This window comes from Simochromis diagramma, unplaced genomic scaffold (assembly GCF_900408965.1).
Source record: "Simochromis diagramma unplaced genomic scaffold, fSimDia1.1 OVJJ01000293.1, whole genome shotgun sequence".
Classification (NCBI taxonomy): domain Eukaryota; kingdom Metazoa; phylum Chordata; class Actinopteri; order Cichliformes; family Cichlidae; genus Simochromis; species Simochromis diagramma.
In genome coordinates, this window is record NW_024386801.1 from 14,513,586 (window position 1) to 14,531,398 (window position 17,813).

Genomic DNA, 17,813 nt, shown 5'->3' on the forward strand with positions numbered 1-17,813 from the left:
CACACCAGCTATTATTCCATTGCCTACAATGTCCTAAACCATTTTCTCACAATCCCTGCACTTGAATGATTTAGCAAGAGTACACACAACTGGGCTCAAATTTGTGACATATTACATTAGTGAGGATTAGATATTGCACAACATTTTTCTTATCTGTTGGGTTACGGTGTCTTCGCAGCAAACTGATAAATTTACATTGAAGATTACGATAAAATTCAGCAAACTGTTATGAAGACATTGTAAGCCTTTTGAAATTTCATAGTCAAATGTTGAAAATATTGCACCTTTATACTAAAAAGGGGCACAGTGACAAAAAATGAACTGCCCTCTTTTAAGTGCAAATAATAATAATTCATTTTACATAACCAGTTTTTCGATACATAAAGTGCAGATAAAAAGATCACAAAGTGCTCTTTTAAAAGCACTAAAAAGATCACAAAGTGCGCTTTTTATCTAGAAAGGTGCTATATAAATACAATTTTAAATTGTCTCATTACATGTCTTTTCCAGTATATTCTTGACTGGTTACTGGTTCTATATTATTATAATTGAGAGTGAATAAAGTGACATAAATAAATAATATTTAGTTCCATATAACAGTAGCATAAAAATGAGTGATGCCATTTGCTCTGCTGTCATTACTTGAAGAATTCTAATTGTAAAGATAAATGAATAATCCTAAAACTATGCTTTGGTAACTTATGTAATGGGTGGTCTTACAATGCTGTGCATGTCATGAGCTGCCCCTATTTTGCTAGCAAAGTAGGAAATAGGTGCAATAACTTATTGACACATGTAAACATAATTAGAAATAGAGTCTATAAGGCAGAAACAGAGTGTGTACAATTTAAATATCATGTGTTTCTTCAACACAGCCTGAACTCTCGTAGCTAAACTTTCTTGTAATTTCTTAAAGAAATTTTCAGGAACAGTTCTTGAGGATTCTTGAATGACATTATTTTTAAAAAAGGATGAACCCACACTGCTTCAATAGTGTTGATCTCTGGTGAGACCAATCCATGACTGACACTGTTGCTTTGATGTTTCATGGCACATCAAAATCTGCCAGTGCTTCTTTGTATTCATTCCATCAGTTTAGATAAAATCCCCCACACCACTGACTGAATTCCAAATCCAAACCATGTTTACAGGTGACTGTAGACACTCACTGTTGTATCTCTTTCCAGGCCTCTTCTGGACACGTTAACAAAATCTGGGGTCATCACGTCATAAGACTGATTTTAAGTCCAGTTCTTGTGTACTTTGGTATATCTCATCCTTTTCTTGTTTCCATCCCTTAAGAATGGCGTTTTGCCTGCCACCCTTACACTGAGACCATTTCTGATGCGTCTTCAATGAAAAGTAGATGAATCAGTTGAAAGACCACATGCATCTCTCAGGTCCTGTGTCAGGTCTTTGCTTGTTTTTTTTCCCTATTTCTTAAGGACATAACTTTCAGATACTGTCCATCTGATGTTGAAGCATCTTGGGGTGACTGTTGTTGTGATTTGGTGCTATATAAATAAAATTGAATTGAATGTTACTAGTAGCTCTTTGAGAATCACTTTGTTGGCGCAAAACTACTATTTTTATGCCTGCCAAACGGTGTTAATCTTTTTGCAACAGGCTGCTAGTAACACAGCGTGTAAAGATAAAATTTAGGTACAAGGACTGGACTGAAAATGAATGAAAAAGCAGACATGTCCAAAGAAGACACTTTTAAAGACCTTCTGAAAGCCTGAAGAGCTATGGCTCAAGAGCAATTCTGGTAATGAAATGAGGGGTGACTCAAGATATCTGCAAAAGGTTGTATAAACCTTTAAGATCCATCATGAGGACTTATATAATATAAGTGACTAAACTGTACAGTCAATTTGCAGCATTTACACCCAAATCACTTTTACTTTAAAGTATAGCGTTAACGTTGGAAAAGAATAATTTCAGCAAACATACATACAACAACAATAAACACATGAAAATAAAGATTTATTACAATGACAGAATTTGAGCAGTAAAAATTAATTTCTTGTCAATCTAATTACAATCACTTCTATTTACATAGATATATATTTAGGGTATAATCATATGAAGCCATTTGATTGACTTAGGTGCAGAACCCATTATGGGACAGTTTGAACGGTGAATTCTCCACCAATACATCATTGAGACTTTAGATTGCAGACTCCAGTCTAAGAATATAAAGTAAACATTTCTTACCCAAGCAGGAAGTGAACATTGTTTTAACATTGCTCTGAACGTGCTCTATGGTAACTTATGAAGTGTGAAAAAAAAAAAAAAAAAAAAAAAAAGCATTCCCAAACCACAAGAAATACCCACATAATTTATTTAGGAATCTGCTGGATAGACGTGTGTTCACATGTTATGACAGCAGCCGTGTCCACAGTAACTAATGGATAATTCTCTTTTTCACCAAATCTGTGCTATGGCAATCCAAGCACGACATTAGACAATTGCATTAAAAGCATAACCCAAAATTAAAGTCTAAAAATGGATTTCTGACATTGAAGCCGAAACTTTTTAAATGCATGTGGAAAAGATTCATGTGACTGTGCAAAAATAAAAATGGGTAAATCCCATCTCCACAAGAGAGCTCTAAAAACAATGTAAAAAGTAGTTACAGTAATTACAATAAAATCAATAAAAACAAAACGCACAAAACTGGTGACTCCAGATGCTGTTTACAGATTTCTGAGAGCACTGAGGTAAAACATTTTCAGCCAAGGCAAGCACAGCCAGCAGCTTCACACAACAGATATTAAAGCACAGCAGCCTCTTTAAAAGACGTGATCCATCTGTTAAAAAAAAGAAAAAAAGAAATATTAATATTATTACAATATTTTAATATTATTAATATTGTCACTATATTCAATAATAAATAGCATCTCTCTCTACAGTACTTTTGGGCAGTCTCTGGGCTGTCAGCTTTAAAAATGTAGTAAACTTTGTTTTTGTGGTAGAGTTTGAACTGCGACGTCTGTGAGGAATCAGCTTTTACAACAAATCCCAGCAGGGGCAGACTCTCCAAAGCTGCCACGTCCTGCATGAAGAAATGAAAAACAAACGTTGCAATAATTCTCTTTGTTCCAACTGCCATACTGAGCTTTTATTAATACAAGTAGAAGACTTTACCTCACTTGCTGCGTATTTGTACAGGACCTTGTCTTTAATGACGAACCATAACCTCTTCCCGTGCTTTTTAGCCACCTTGGACGCCTGCAGGTACCCACTCATAGAGGAGTCGTCTGTGCTGGCCGTCACCTTTACAAAATAAAAGCAATCTGATGAGTTTTCTGAACATTATATGAACCCAAGTTGGGACACTGTAAAATGTAAATATAAACAGAATGCAAATCTTCTAAATCCAAATTTTTATAACAAGAATTGAAAACATTAAATGTTTAGAAATTTTACTGTTTAATGAAAAATATTAACTCATTTTAAATTTTATGGCAGCAAAACTTCTCAAAAAGTTGGAACAGGGGGAAATAAAGGCTGGAAAGGACTTTCTATAACTAATTAACCTGGATACATAAAGTCTTCAAAAGATTCAGAGATTCTGGAGAAATACATCATGCAAAGAAGAAGCCATATGTGAACATGATCTAGAATCACTGCCATCTTCTCTGGACCAAAACTCATTTAAAATGTACTAAGGCAGGGGTGTCCAACTCCAGGCCTCAAGAGCAGGTGTCCTGCAGGTTTTAGGTGTCTTTGATCCAACACAGCTGATTCAAATGGCTAAATTACCTCCTCAACATGTCTTGAAGTTCTCCAGAGGCCTGGTAATGAACTAATCTTTTGATTCAGGTGTGTTGACCTAGGGTGATATCTAAAACCTGCAGGACATCGGCCCTTGAGGCCTGGAGTTGGGCACCCCTGCAATAAGGGGTCTTCTGGTCCTCTGGTGGTGTCCACGGAACAGTTTTCCGCTTTCCCTTAGTCCAGGGGTAGGCAACTCCAGGCCTCGAGTGCCGGTGTCCTGCAGGTTTTATGAACTTGTTGAGGAGGTAATTTTAAATCAGCTGAGTTGGATCAAGAACACATCTAAAACCTGCAGGACACCAGCCCTCGAGGCCTGGAGTTGGACACCCCTGCCTTATTAGCATTCAGTACAAAAGCCTGGATCTCTGATGGTTTGGGGGGGGGGTCGCACAAGAGCTTATGGAATTTGCAGCTTGCATATCTGAAAAGCCATTATTAATGCTGAGAGGTATTAAAAGCAATATATGGTCCCATACAGATGAAATCTTTTTCAGTGAAGACCTTGTATACTTCAGCAAGAAAATGCTAAACTGCATACATCAACAGTCCGGATCTTTAACCTACTGAAAACATTTCAAGCACCATAAAACAATAAATACGTTAAAGAAGACCCAGGACTGTTCAGCAGTTAGAATCCTATATCAGACAAAAATGGGACAACATTCCTCTCTTGAAAGTCCAGCATAAATAATAAATAAACTACTGCAGTAATAAGGTTGTAATGGAAAGTGTATACAGATGGGGGCGACATATGAACTACCTCTTTGAGGGTTGCAGGTATCAACTTCTGCTTTTTGTGGAAAGTAAACGCAGTTCTTTTTCCAAGTTGATGGGTCTGTTCGCCTTTCTGCTCCAAAAGAACTTGGAAACACTGGTCACACACTCGAGTAAACTTGTTCTTTTTATATTCGAGAGGGAATTCATTGGAGGAGCAAGATTGGCACACAACCTGTGGAAGAATAAAGCACAAGTTTTACTTTTTTTGCCCTTCCATCTCTCCCTCATTCTGGACAGTAAGAATGTTGTACAACTGATGCCTCACCTTTCCGCACGCACGGCAGTGATGTCTCCTCCACGTTTGGGTGAACTTGGAGGTGCAGACCATACACATGGAGGCCCGCTTGTCAGGGATCCATATGGGGGCTTTGGATCCCAAAGGAGCACCATCGCCAACATCAGTGCCATCCAGCTGAATATGAGTGGTACAAAAAAAATGAAGGCACACAGGAGTTTCAGTGGCTGCTCATACAATGTTAAATGTTGCTCACATATTGCAACAGCCGGAGATGTACTTTTTTTAAGTGATCTTACCACATCTCGAGGCTTGCCAGGGGTAAAGCTGCTCGTCTTCTTGGTGTGTTCACTGATCGCTGTGGAAATCGCTTCAAGCCATTCGTCCTGTTCCTCGGCCGAGCTACAGAAAGAGACAACAGAGCATATGTAAAAAAACAAAAAAAAAACAAAAAACAAAATAGATTCAAGAAAAACAAAAAAGAAGAACATACACTAATGAAATAAAATGTAATAACAACAACAACAACACACCATCTTAAATTACAAAAGGCCTCTTTCATTTCTGATCATTACCTCGCGGAGAGAATGAAAGAGCGCTCCACGCTCACGATGTTCAGCTCGTTCTGATAGGCCTCTTGACTCGGTTTGCTAACCTGTAATTATTTTCACTGTGAGCCGTGATGCCAGGATAAAGATGATCTCGTGATGTGAGAAAATGTGAAAATTGACAAACAGAATAAGAACGAGTTCTCACCTTCATTCCTCTGAGGGGCAGCGTGTTTTTGAACATGTACTGGCCTGACTGAACGGGTTTGGTGTACAGCAACATGTCGTTAAACTAAATGGAAAATGACATGAAACATTTTCATTCTGTCATGACCATCGAGTCTCAAATACACCAGTAATAAGATTAATGAGATCATAAAAATGTGGGAGAAATATCAAACAAATGTGGAAAGACATCTGAGCACCATGGAAGCTAAATCTATTAATCAGTCCAAGTTCCTTATATCAGCTCAACAGAATGTATGACCACATGTTTTACTAGGAAGGGAACCATGAGTGGAGGCACATGACAGAAACACTGCTGTTCGATTGTGATTTGGTTATGAAAGCATAAAAGGAAATATCGACTATACCAGGAAGAACATTCTGGGCTGCATAACTTTCCTGGACAGCTTCATCAAGATCCCCTCTTTAAGGTATATCTGGAAAAAAAAAAAAAAAAAAAAAAGGGGGGGGGGGGGGGGGAGAAATCACAAAAGTGTAAATTAGCAAAAGAATATCCCTCCCCATATTTTACTTTATCACTCTTCTCACTGCCTTTTCTTTATCCAGAACTTCTTCGTGCAACATGTGAAGAAAAGTACTTTGCAGAGCTTGAAGTTCATTATTTTCTCCAATTGATGGCCTAGAGAAGGTCAATATTAGCAGCCCGCCTTAATAATCACGTGGCAGCATGGTGGCTCAGTGGTTAGCAAGAACATCCTGGACTCAGGCACACTCCCGTGTGCGGTTTTCATGGTGTCCCAGTGCTTGTGTGGGAGCTTCAGTTTCGCCCATCAATAAATAACATGCTACGTTAACGCTGCCTACGTCAGCCCAGGAAACTCTTGCAAAACATATTGTTAATCTCAACTGAGGAAACATTGCGTTCCCACTTTCTCACCAAGTGGAACAACTCAGTTAAATATGCCCAAGCATGGTATGTAAAGATCAGGCTACTCAAATAAACCAGACTCTGGTGGTTACACCTGCTTGAGTACAGTATGCATCGCCTAACGGGAAACCAGTTTAGCTGCTTCAGTTTTTCCCCAGAGTCCTTCATGCTGGAAAAGCGTGATGGCTCACTGGGACATTAGAATCAGAGAGACATCATCCGTGTTAGCACAACCTTTGCTTGTCCTACACTGACATTGCCTGTGTACGTACAAAATCTTACAAAAGCTTTATGACCTCACCCGGCCAGGCTGGACAATCTCATGGTTGCCAATCAGACAGCACTGGACACGGATCAAACTCTGGAAGATATCCTGAGGAAAAAAAAACGAGTGGAATGTGTAAGTAACGTGTATTAGGGATTTACCATGTGATTGCTTATCATGAAATTTCTATTTTGCTCTCACCCCTTGTTTCATGAAGTCATTTGCATGACTGGCCACCTCTTTCACTATAGCAAGGGCAGCTGAATGGACACAAATTTGTAATTGTCACACACATGACATGAAATATTTCAGTTCCACTAACACCATCAAGAATATTTACGGATCTGCAGATTTAAAGAAATCAATAAAAATAAAGGTTATGTCGTTACCTTCTGTGTCTTTGTAGTCGTCTGCATCTTCAGGCAGGTTTTTTAGATAATCTAAAACAAAATAAAAACATTTAAGTTTTGCTATCAACAGTGTAACCACAACAAGTGATCAATAAGTACGCAAATGGGTGTTAAGGGCTCAGTCTCTATATCCAATTCCTGGAATGATTCAGAACTTAAATCCTGGATGAAAAGGTCTTCAGGTGTTTACGTAACGCAGCTATACAAGAGTGACGTGGGAAACATTCATCATATGTTGGCACTGACCGATTAACCAGACTCGTGAATCCACAAGCTCACTCTTGTTGAAGCTTATGTTATGTCACCAAATCTGATTCGGACTGCACTTCAAAAGCCTTATTATACAAGGAGTCAAGAAGGAGCACAAAAGATTTTCGTAATAAGCACCAGAGGGCAGCATGATGCCTGAGATGAGACATCAAAGGCTGCGCCAACGTGTACAGTTTAGGAGTCCAAAACTACAACAGTGAGCTGAGTTTGTACTTAAGTTAAACTCACCTTTAAGTATTAAATAAGAAACATAAAGATCTATTTCAATGACTCTTTATTTACAGGTTTACCTGTGAGTAGCAGCTGATACTGAGGAATCCTCTGTACAGGTTTTAACAGGTAATGCTTCAGAGCCAAGCTGGCGCAGCGTGGACTAGCCTTAACAAAAAAAGAGAACAAAACCAAATCGACATTTAATGGTTTTTGTTTTGTTTTTGAAAAAGGGAGCAAAGACATTTACACACAGAACAGGTTGAGCACCATTACCTCAAATTCCCGTACTACTGCGCCAAATGCTGGATTCTTCTTAGTCTGCTCATCCAGGAGAACCACATTCCTGTCAAACTCACGAATGTATGTCGAGTACATCTTCAGATAGGGCCCCTGTTTCAGGAAAATGTCTGCTACCTGGGGATTCTCGTTCCTGTAAACAAAACCGAGCGAAAAGAAAAACACTGGTCAGTTCCTCGATCCATCTAGGTGATTAGGTGGGGGGGGGGGGGGGGGCATACTTTGGTCCATACTTTTGTTTTATAGTATCTATTTTTTCTCCTATAGAGTAAATGAATAATCAAAAACATGTGAAAATATATATTCTTACCCAGAGCTTGAATACTTCCTTGTGGATCATGAACAGAAAAAATTCACCAATGTTCTGAGTTTCCTCTTTACCCGACTAACCACACTTTCAACAGGCACTAACAGCACCACATAGGTATCGTGACTTGATTTAAGACCGTGGGCATTAGTATGGAGTTAAAACATAAAAACATCCCTCTTCCTCTGAAGACTATCAGTTATTACTGCATGGTTTAGCTCCCAATCGGCAACAAGAGCACATGTAAAGCTCTCAGTAAAAAAAAATAAAAAAATAAAAAACTTTGTTATACCATTTAGCTATTCTTTGTCTCAGTTCGGAGAGGAGGTTTTGGTTGAGTTCGTAGAGCTGTGGGAGGGAGTACAGTATCTGGTTTAGAAGACGGTCCTCAATCACAGGCTTCCCACTCTGGCGAGAGGCTTTAGACACTGCATCACGGAAGTCCTGTTGATAGACAGATAAAAAGTCAGATAGACACAGCTTAAGCGCATTCTTAAAAGACAAATAAATTCTGTTTTATTTGCATAGTGCTAAATCACAACAGCTGCCTAAAGGCACTTTATGTTGCAAAGTAAAGACCCTACAATAACACAGAGAAAACCCCAAAAATAAAATGACCCCATATGAGGAAGCACTTGGTGGCAGTGGGAAAGAAAAACTCCCTTTTAACTGGAAAACTCCGGCAGAACCAGGCTCAGGGAGAGGCGGCCATCCTCTGTGACCGGTTAGGGGTTAAAGGGGCAAGACAGGACAAAAGACGCACTGTCATTCTTATAAAATAAATCAGGACCAAAGAAATAATAAATACAGAGCAGCAAACACTGAGGGTACCATTTATGGTTCGCTTTCTGGTGGTTTATAGAGACACATGGCAAATAAAACTGCCAACAGACCATGTACCCAGCAGAGAGCTCCTGTGGTTAACGTGCGATTTCCTCCTACTTTAAAAAAAACAAAAAAAACAAACAGCTGACAGTGTAGGAGGTGGCTCACATGGTGAAGGATGTAGCAGAAAAAAAAATTAAAAGCATATACGTTTCACGAGACTACGCTGCAGACAGTCAGCAGTAACAAACATGTGACGTTAGCTTTGTTGGTTTTGAGAAAAAGGCCAGTTTGGTTATCTTGTTTCCATTATAACACATGGGTTAGACAAACAAAGCAGCTAAATCAAAGTAGCTTTTATTGTCTGCATTTAGATCCCGAAAACGAGAGCGTCTAAGAATATGCATTACCAGATAAATCAGATAGAATACACATGCTGTGGTGAGTGCTGATGTCCGTTTGAGTACCTGACAGAGCTGGGTAAAATAGAAAGCCACTTCAACATTGCTTTGAATTTCATCTGATCTGTTCTTCACAACTGTGCAATCCACAGAGACTCGAGCGCTTCCCGTGTATGCTATACAGTCATAGACGGGAGTCGTCGCTTATCATTCACGGCTACTACGTCTTACGTACCAGCCCTGATCAAATTTCCTCACACTTGACACTGCAATTCCTGAATTTAATCACATCTCCTCTTCCTGAGCAGATATGATGAACTGTCAAGAAAAAGCGACTCAACAAACAAACAGAAGCAGATGTGGAGATTCTCGTAGAGATAGGGAGTGCTTTACTTCACCGATCTAAGAGTGGGTTGGCAAAGAGTTGGTTAGACTGGTTGGACGACACATAAAAAATATTGTTCTTCCCTTCTTGTCGCACAGCAAACACTGCAGGGGAAGTACAGCATAGGAATCAGATCATTTTTTTTTGGCAGCGGTTAAAACAACGCGACTGTGTATCATTCAGAGCAAGTGTAGTGTTACAATAAGAACCTTTTATTGCCAGAAGGACGGAGAAAAGTCTATTCTGCCCTTCTATGAGGATCAAATCAAACACATATGGAGAATGTGGGCTCCAACACTAGACCAGCACTGGCTCAAATATATACCCACAGCTCTTTTCATGGCAAACACAGTGGTTGCTTTTGTTTAAAAGGTGACATGTGGAAGTACTCACAACATGAAGCAGCTTCAGGACGTCAACAAACCTGGAAAAACAAAATACAGTTATAATGGTTACACAATCGCTGCCTCCATACAACAATACATCATCATGTTTTGTGAGGTTTTGACATATCTGTGTGTCTACCCATTACAATGAAGGTGAATGGAAATTGTTTTGTTTTTTTCCAGTCAGGCGCTTACACACAGATCCTGCAAGACTCTACCATCTGTTGGGTGCAAGTGGAGCAGTGTGTCAAACATATGGCCCGGGGGCCAGAATCAGCCTGACAAAGATTCCAGTCAGGCCCGCTGGAAGGCTTTGCAAAATGTGAAGGAGTTCATAGATTCTGATCATTTAACTGTACTTTCACGTTTTACAGCTTTCCCTATGGAGAAAGACCTCCCCCACTGCCATTCATACTACACCAAAGTAGTTTTTTTATTTATATAGCACATTTAATGACAACAGCAACGCTGACCAAAGTGCTGTACAGAAATACAAAATAACTAGTACCAAGTAACTTTTATTATTAGCACCAATTACCTCTCATACTGTATTAAAAGCCAGTGAATACAAATGTATTTTTAGATGAGATTTAAATTGATTGACAGTAGGAGCCTGTCTGATGTGTTGGGGTAGATTATTCCACAGTTTAGGCGCTACGACCCAAACGCTCGATCGCCTCTGTGAACCAGCCTAGACCTTGGTATGGCTAAAAGCAAAAGATCATTTGTTCTAAGACATCTAGAGGGCGCATAAGGCTGCAAGAGGTCAGACAAATACCCAGGAGCCTGTCCATTCATGGCTTTATAATCAACAATAACATTTTAAAATCAGTTCTGAAGTGAAAAGAGAGCCAGTGGAAAGAGGCAAGCACCGGGAAATACGTTCACATCTTTTAGTTCGCATCAGAAGGCGAGCTGCAGCATTCGGGACCAACTGCAGTCTTGCAAGGCAGGTCCGACTAATTCCAACACATAATATAGTTAAACAATACAAGACACACACCAGATGATCTGGATGATGAGCTACTAGAACTTTTTCTTTAATATTTCATGTAGAAAAACTGAGACGTACTGTTGAATTTGCACTTCTTAACAATTAAATGTTTAGTTAAATGGCTTTTTCTCCAGTCTTTTTCCCCCAGTGTGTAAGTTAATGTTGCAAACACCAAGAGAAACTTTTAATCTACAAACACCCACAACAAACCTGAGAGACAGACATCCCAAAATCTGGGCAAAATTATCCTAGACTATGTGCACACGTGGAATTCAAGAAATGCAAATGAGGGAAAAAAGGACACTCACACACTCTCAGAGGTCATAATTTCTTGTGCAATGTTGAATATCTTGTTTTTCTTCTTTTCAATCGCCATCTGATGAAGACAATCAATAAAAACAGTACAGTTTGAATAAAACAGTACAGTAAATGTAGCACACACACTGCTCGCAGCAGACGTACAAGATGCAATAATAATATATTAATCTATTAGAAACAGCATGAGGATGATGCTATAAATGTTTTTGTTTTGTTTTTCTTGTTAAAGGAAGGCGTGTTCTCCCCTGCAGGACTATTTTGCCAGCATCCTTGAAATTCCTACAATGAGCAAACCCTGTCAGGATCTAACAGCTTCTGCTCCTCACCGTTTTCTCCTCTGGCTGCTCAGGGTCACCTTTACTTGAGTCAGAGCTGCTGTCATTCTCGCCTTCGTCTTCTGAGGTGGTCTGGATAAAGTCATCATCAAACGGCACCTCAAGAACAATGTCTTTTTCAAAGGAGCTTCTGTAAAAAAAAAAGTCAGAAACACATGTTAGTCAAAGAGCAAAACAGGGACCGACAAACACAAACACAAACAGGGCAGGTAGTCTTGACACACAACTACCTGAAGGCATTTATTCTGCATTTGAAAGGCGCTGACACACCTTTAAAATACACATGGCACACGAGCGAGGGGAAGGGAATTTCAGAAGAATGAGGAAGATTTCTGATATAAAAAAAAAAAACTCTCCTCAGCATTTAATCCCAAGAATTTCTTATACGGGAGAATTTATTATTAAAAGTCATAGAAATGCACACAGGAAAGGGAGGACTTGACACCTTTAAATGTTAAATTTAATTATCAATACAATCACAAGCCTACTCCTACTGCATCTTTTTACATCTGCTCACAGAACTCAGAAATAAGGCACCGTCATCGTCAGCAGTTTTAACAGGACTTCACATGAACAGCTAACAGGAAATTGTGCCACAGATGCGCCGCATGTCTAAAATGCCACAATTCCCCGAGGATTCTCAGAAGGCACCTCCCTGAACAAAACTTACAAAGAAAGAAACCAGACAAAGCTAAGGGTCTGTGCCCCCTTTACAACCGCTGTAGTACTTCGCAGTGAGCGGTCTCTGCTATGAGCCAACGTGTTTCCAACATGTGAGTGTTTGAACCAAAGCGCTGCGACATGCTAAGCTGTTGGAGGCAGCGTGTACAGTTACACAAACTGTAATCCTGTTATCCAGCTGACTTCTGCAAAACTGCTCATTCAAAACCAGACATGTGAAATTCTTTGCCTACTAACAGGATTACTACAAAGATTACTTCAGGGAATATACACACAGAGAAAAATAATAATAGATTAAAAACTGCAGCCAATGAAGACGCAAACTCAGAAACATTAAAAAAAAACAAAAACAAAAAAAAACAGAAAAGAATAAAAAGGGTCAGTTCAACAAAAGTGCAAAAAAGTAAAAACGTATCTATTTAGCACTGATCTGCTTCTTATGATGAATGTATGTAGATCTGCAGAAACGGCGCAATATCTAACAGTGCAAACACAAATCTGTACATAAACGGATTTAATGCACAAATCTGTGATATTTTCTCAGCTGAATTTGTTCATAATCTGCAAACAAAGTTAGAACATGTTCAGGAACAAATAATAGAAAGCACATCTTAAAACTTTACTACAACTACCACTAATAATGTTGATGATCAAAAATATTTCACCCATCCGTTTTCCACTGATTCAATTTAGGATTGAAGGTGGAGGGGAGACGGCAATTGTTTGGACAAGTCGCCAAAATATTGCAAGAAAGCCATTTACAGTCACATTCACATCTATGGCCAGTTTAGAATCACTAAATAGCCTAAGATCATGTCTTTGGACTCTGGCAGGACGGTGGAGTACCTGGAGAGGAAATGCAAACTCCACACAGAAAGAGCGGCCAGCCCGTGGATCAAACCCAGGAGCTTCTTGTTAAGAGATGACAGTGCTGTCCAGCACAACACCGTGCCACGGCAACACTTTCATTAGCCATTATTTACAGTTTTCCAAAATGACAGAAACAAAATAAAACACTAATAGAATTAAATTAATGACAGAGGACAAAAATTAGATTAAATGTTAAGAAAATGGGAGCAAGAGTAGACAGTGACTCAACATATAGTAGTTTAACAAACCAATACAAAGACCAAACAAAACTCGTCCTTCACACATGACACATTTGGAACAAATGTTCCAGTTACTATGATTATTTAAGTATATCTTATCCTGGTCAGGTACTTCTTATCAATGAATGATAAGATGATGGTTGGCAATATCGCGCGCATGCTGGAGGATGTTTTTCGTTTTGTTTTTCCAGTAAGTGTAGTGCCTTTTTTTATTTTTTTAATCTTGGGCTGATGGATCGCACACTCCTTCCTTCATTTTGTTCTGGTCTGTTCATGCAAAGTCTTTTCTATTTTTATTGTTTGACTGATTTTTAAACCCTTGTCTCCAGGGAAATACTAATCATCAGCTCTATTATCTGAAACAGTTTTGAAAGGTGTTGCTGTTTTTGTGGCTTCCTCCTCTGACACTACTGTTTCCATTTCTTCACCCCTTATTTATTTAGTACTAACTTAATGCATCGCCATCATCACTTTCTTCATTACATCTCAGTGTTGATCATGGCATGCAGATTGCAGATTATTCTAAGTCACTACAGAACAAAACTGGCCAGTGGACACGCTTCATGAATCTGACGGGAATTTTGTGAGAAGCATAAGCACGTCGCCACCCACACATTTGTGAACAAAGGCCAGAAACTCCTTTTGTTCCCCTAATGCACACATCACTAACAGTTTTATAAACATATATACTTTTTAGCATTAGGTAGTTATAGTTGGGATTGTAGGTTTTTGGTTTGAAAACAAACAAATCCAACTATTCAGTAAAAGGAATAGATGTTGTAGACCCTAAGACCCTAAGATTTTTAATTCTATCACCTCCACTCTATTGAACTGAGCCTTTAAGAAGAGAAACAGGTGTCGTTTTAGCGTCTTCCTAACACCAGATAACCGCAGAGCTGCAAACACAAAGACACTGTGAAAGCGCTTCTTAAACCACAGAAATGTGGATTGCATTGATCTAGTATGTATTCTTCCCTTCTAGGCTAAAGATTGTCTCTGCCTGTAATAATAACAACATGTTTATACTTTAAATTTGTGTAGTTTAAGTCAGTGTGTCAAGGCTATGCAAGCACACCATACCTGTCAAACTACCCTGACAGGAATTAGAAAAACAAACAATGCGAAGGCCCTCTGCGCGCTTCCTTTTCGCCCTCAGTCATCAGAAACATATTTTGCAGATGAATGGTTGTTTAAAAGAAATTTCAGGACACAATGAAGAACATGCGGTTAAAAATAAATCAGGTTTAGAGGTAGTCGAGTACATCAGGTCTACCTGTCACAGAGTGCTGGTGTCTGTTGGTGGTCTTTCTCCATGGATATATATGGATCCTGCTCCTCATAAATGCCCTCATTATCATACACCGAGCTCTCCGAGGAGTCAGGGTGTAAGTATAAGCCCTGTGGGTCAGTGTAAACTGAGCTCTGCCATGGTTTAGGCTGTGAGTAGGGGTCCTGAGGATATGGCCCTGAATTTTCCACATTGGCGAAGTCTGATATCTCCTCATACACAGGGCTGTCCTCAAATGGGACAACTTCTCCTTCATTTTCTCCGTCCACATTTTGCTCGAACTCAGTAAATGGAGCGGAGAATTTACGTTCGGGATAGTTCTGCCATAGGTCTTCGTCATTGTCAACACTTAGTTCATTATCATCGGGAGTGTAGTCTGGGAACTGGTCTTCTTTTTCCGTCTGCCTGGGTAACCTACTCTTTGATAATTTCAAGGGCTGTTTCCGGAAAGAAATTGTCTTCTGTACTTTTTTAGAGCGAATGATGTCAGCGCCGGAGAAGGACTTGGCTTTGCTCACACTGGAGCGAGAATGCCTATTAACTTCAGCTGCTGGATGGTTACCGCTTGATTTGTCAGTGGAAGGCAGAGGCAGCTCCTTCTTTTTCCCGTGTCCTTCAAACTCCCTTGCTGCTCTCTCCTCAGAGGATCCCTTATTCTGATTCAGCAGCTTCTTTCTCTGGGGCTTCTTTGGAGGTACTTTACCCATCCCAGTTTTCTCCGCTGCGGCAACAGGCTGGCTGAGGGCTGGCTGGCTATGCAAAATGCCACAAGCTTCCTCCTCATCACCTTTTGCTTTCCTCTGAATCTTTTTATTATCCTTTTTAGCGGAGGAATCCATCTCATAAGTGCCACGGCCCCAATCGAGATGTTCCCCTTTCACGTCCTTTGGAATTGCCTGAGGAGCCGAGCTCAGTACTTTTTCGAGCTCAGACAGAAAAGGTTTTTTCTTGGGGGGAGCAGCTGGAGGGGGACAAGTTTTCACTGACGGAAAAGCTGGCAGTTTCTTTTCACTTTCAGGTGCACTGACAGACAGTGATGATGTGCCCTTCCTGTCTGGTGACACCGCCACATTTTTGGTGTTTATTTCTCTGCCATCTTGGCTTACAGACTCTTCCTTCCCCTTCTCCACCTTTTCCTTATGGTCCTGAACAGCTTGCCTGGGTTTCTGTGGTACAGGGATAGGACTGGGCTTCCTAGGGGGAGCTGGGATTAGTTTGGGTCGTGGCACACTGAGAGCATCTTCCTCTGGTACTTGTCCAGGTACACGGTCAAGAATTCCATCATTTGCCTCATCACCCCGCGTTCTGTGAGGAGAAGTCGGCCGAAAAGCCACCTTAGGACGGGAAATATTAGTATTTACAGTGACATTTTGGTAAATAGCATGTTCGTCTTGAACAGACTGATAGTGAGTATGGGTGGGAGAGGCGTTCGTTGTTCTGAAGTATTCATTCTTTATTTTCTCTCTGCTATGATTGCGGGTGCATTGAGAATTGACGCACGTGCAGTTGTCACTGCTGCACAGACAAATAGGAACAACGTAATCCCAGTCAGGCCTTTTGCTCTCGTGCGGCAGTCCATTTCGGGAAGCAAGACGACCTACAGTCTGGGGGGTATCCGACGCAGATGTCTGACGTGGGCTCGTCCAGACAGGTTGCCTCTCTTCCACGGGAGCGTTGAATTTAGAGGGGCAGGGTTTGGGGGCTAGCGCCGGTTTCACCTTCATCTGCGTGCCAGGAGATGGTTGCGAGAGGCCACCTTTTCTGGGGATCAAAGGAGATTGCCGTGGACTTTCGTAGTAAGGCAGCTTTGGTTTAGGGGCCACAGGTGGCTTATGCATGCCTGGGAATAGAGAAATGAAATATATGAAGTTGGGACTTGAGGTAAAGTTATTTCCTCTGAGGGAAAACAACATCTAAATGACTGTAATGTAAACCCCACGAAAGTTACAACACTTACTGTGTTTTCTTTCACTGCTGATCCCAACCTCGGTATACATCATAAACAACCTCTCCAAGGGTTCAAATATCACATGATTTATGTTTGCCCCTCTATGTAGCAGCACATTACTCCAACTAATAGCTCGCGTCAACACGCAAAAGTGGGGGATTAGCAGGTGGGAGATGAAGAGTGGGAGAAGCAGTAAAATGCAAGCCTGTTGACAAGCAGGGCTTTCAAGGCGTTGTTTTCAAATATTTCCCTGTTCAACAAGACACAGTTTGAACTGCTGACTGCGAACAAAATCAATACAAAACTCGAGATAATCAAATGTAACTTCATTTAGAGCTATGCTGTTTAAATGACTACCAAGCAGGCTAAACCTAAACAGGTGAGATTTATACTGTGTAGGAATAGAAAGAAAAAACATGCTGAACTACAGTATAGAAGTACATCTCTGAGAATTTACTATTTCCCGATTAGCCATTATAAGCTCACCGTGTTCACGTATAAACCAGAAAAGTCATCGAACGGGGAACTTACCTGAGTTCATCATCGCTCCACTCACTTCGCTTCTGTTTTTCTTTCTTTATTGTTTTCCGGTCCTTATATTAAAAATAAATAAATAAATCAGTGAAGACAAAAGTCCTTCATATCCGGATAAAGTTCAAATCGTCGATTCATAATGTGTCAAATAATCGACATTTTCTTTGATTTTAACCCGAGCGGCACACGTGATTCCGCCGCAAACAAGTTCTTCTCTCTGGCGCACCGGCTGTTGATGTTCTGCGATATGTAGCCAGCCAATAGCCGCGAGCTTCCTTTTTGTTTCCGAGGACGATCCACTAGAGGCCCCCCAGGAGCCACAGACGGCCAGAGTCAATCTTTGCATCCAAATCTTCCACAAATTGGCATTATTATGAGTTGTCACACTGT

At 40.3% G+C, this 17,813-nt stretch overlaps 1 protein-coding gene across 1 annotated transcript; it reads right to left on the minus strand.

The window, feature by feature from the left end:
* Positions 1-1,969: 1,969 nt before the first annotated feature.
* On the minus strand, positions 1,970-17,630 carry LOC120729993 (FYVE, RhoGEF and PH domain-containing protein 6-like). Its single transcript, XM_040026048.1, has 20 exons — positions 17,421-17,630; positions 14,927-16,781; positions 11,855-11,993; positions 11,519-11,586; positions 10,224-10,254; positions 8,512-8,663; positions 7,889-8,045; positions 7,693-7,780; positions 7,112-7,162; positions 6,924-6,982; positions 6,759-6,830; positions 5,937-6,005; positions 5,552-5,635; positions 5,371-5,450; positions 5,095-5,197; positions 4,826-4,972; positions 4,544-4,732; positions 3,151-3,279; positions 2,919-3,058; positions 1,970-2,813 (listed from the first exon to the last, which is right to left on the minus strand). Exons 1-20 carry the CDS (start codon positions 17,431-17,433, stop codon positions 2,777-2,779), a joined length of 3,663 nt encoding a protein of 1,220 aa, XP_039881982.1. The 5' UTR covers positions 17,434-17,630; the 3' UTR covers positions 1,970-2,776.
* Positions 17,631-17,813: the final 183 nt, after the last annotated feature.

Bases quoted from the DNA above. Each gene is read 5' to 3' on its own strand.
- LOC120729993 (XM_040026048.1), bottom strand. The intron at 6,831-6,923 runs GTGAGAGCAAAA...TTTTTTCCTCAG, and splicing joins ATGACTTCATGAAACAAGGG to GATATCTTCCAGAGTTTGAT. The intron at 6,006-6,758 runs GTGAGGTCATAA...TTTTTTTTCCAG, and splicing joins AGATTGTCCAGCCTGGCCGG to ATATACCTTAAAGAGGGGAT.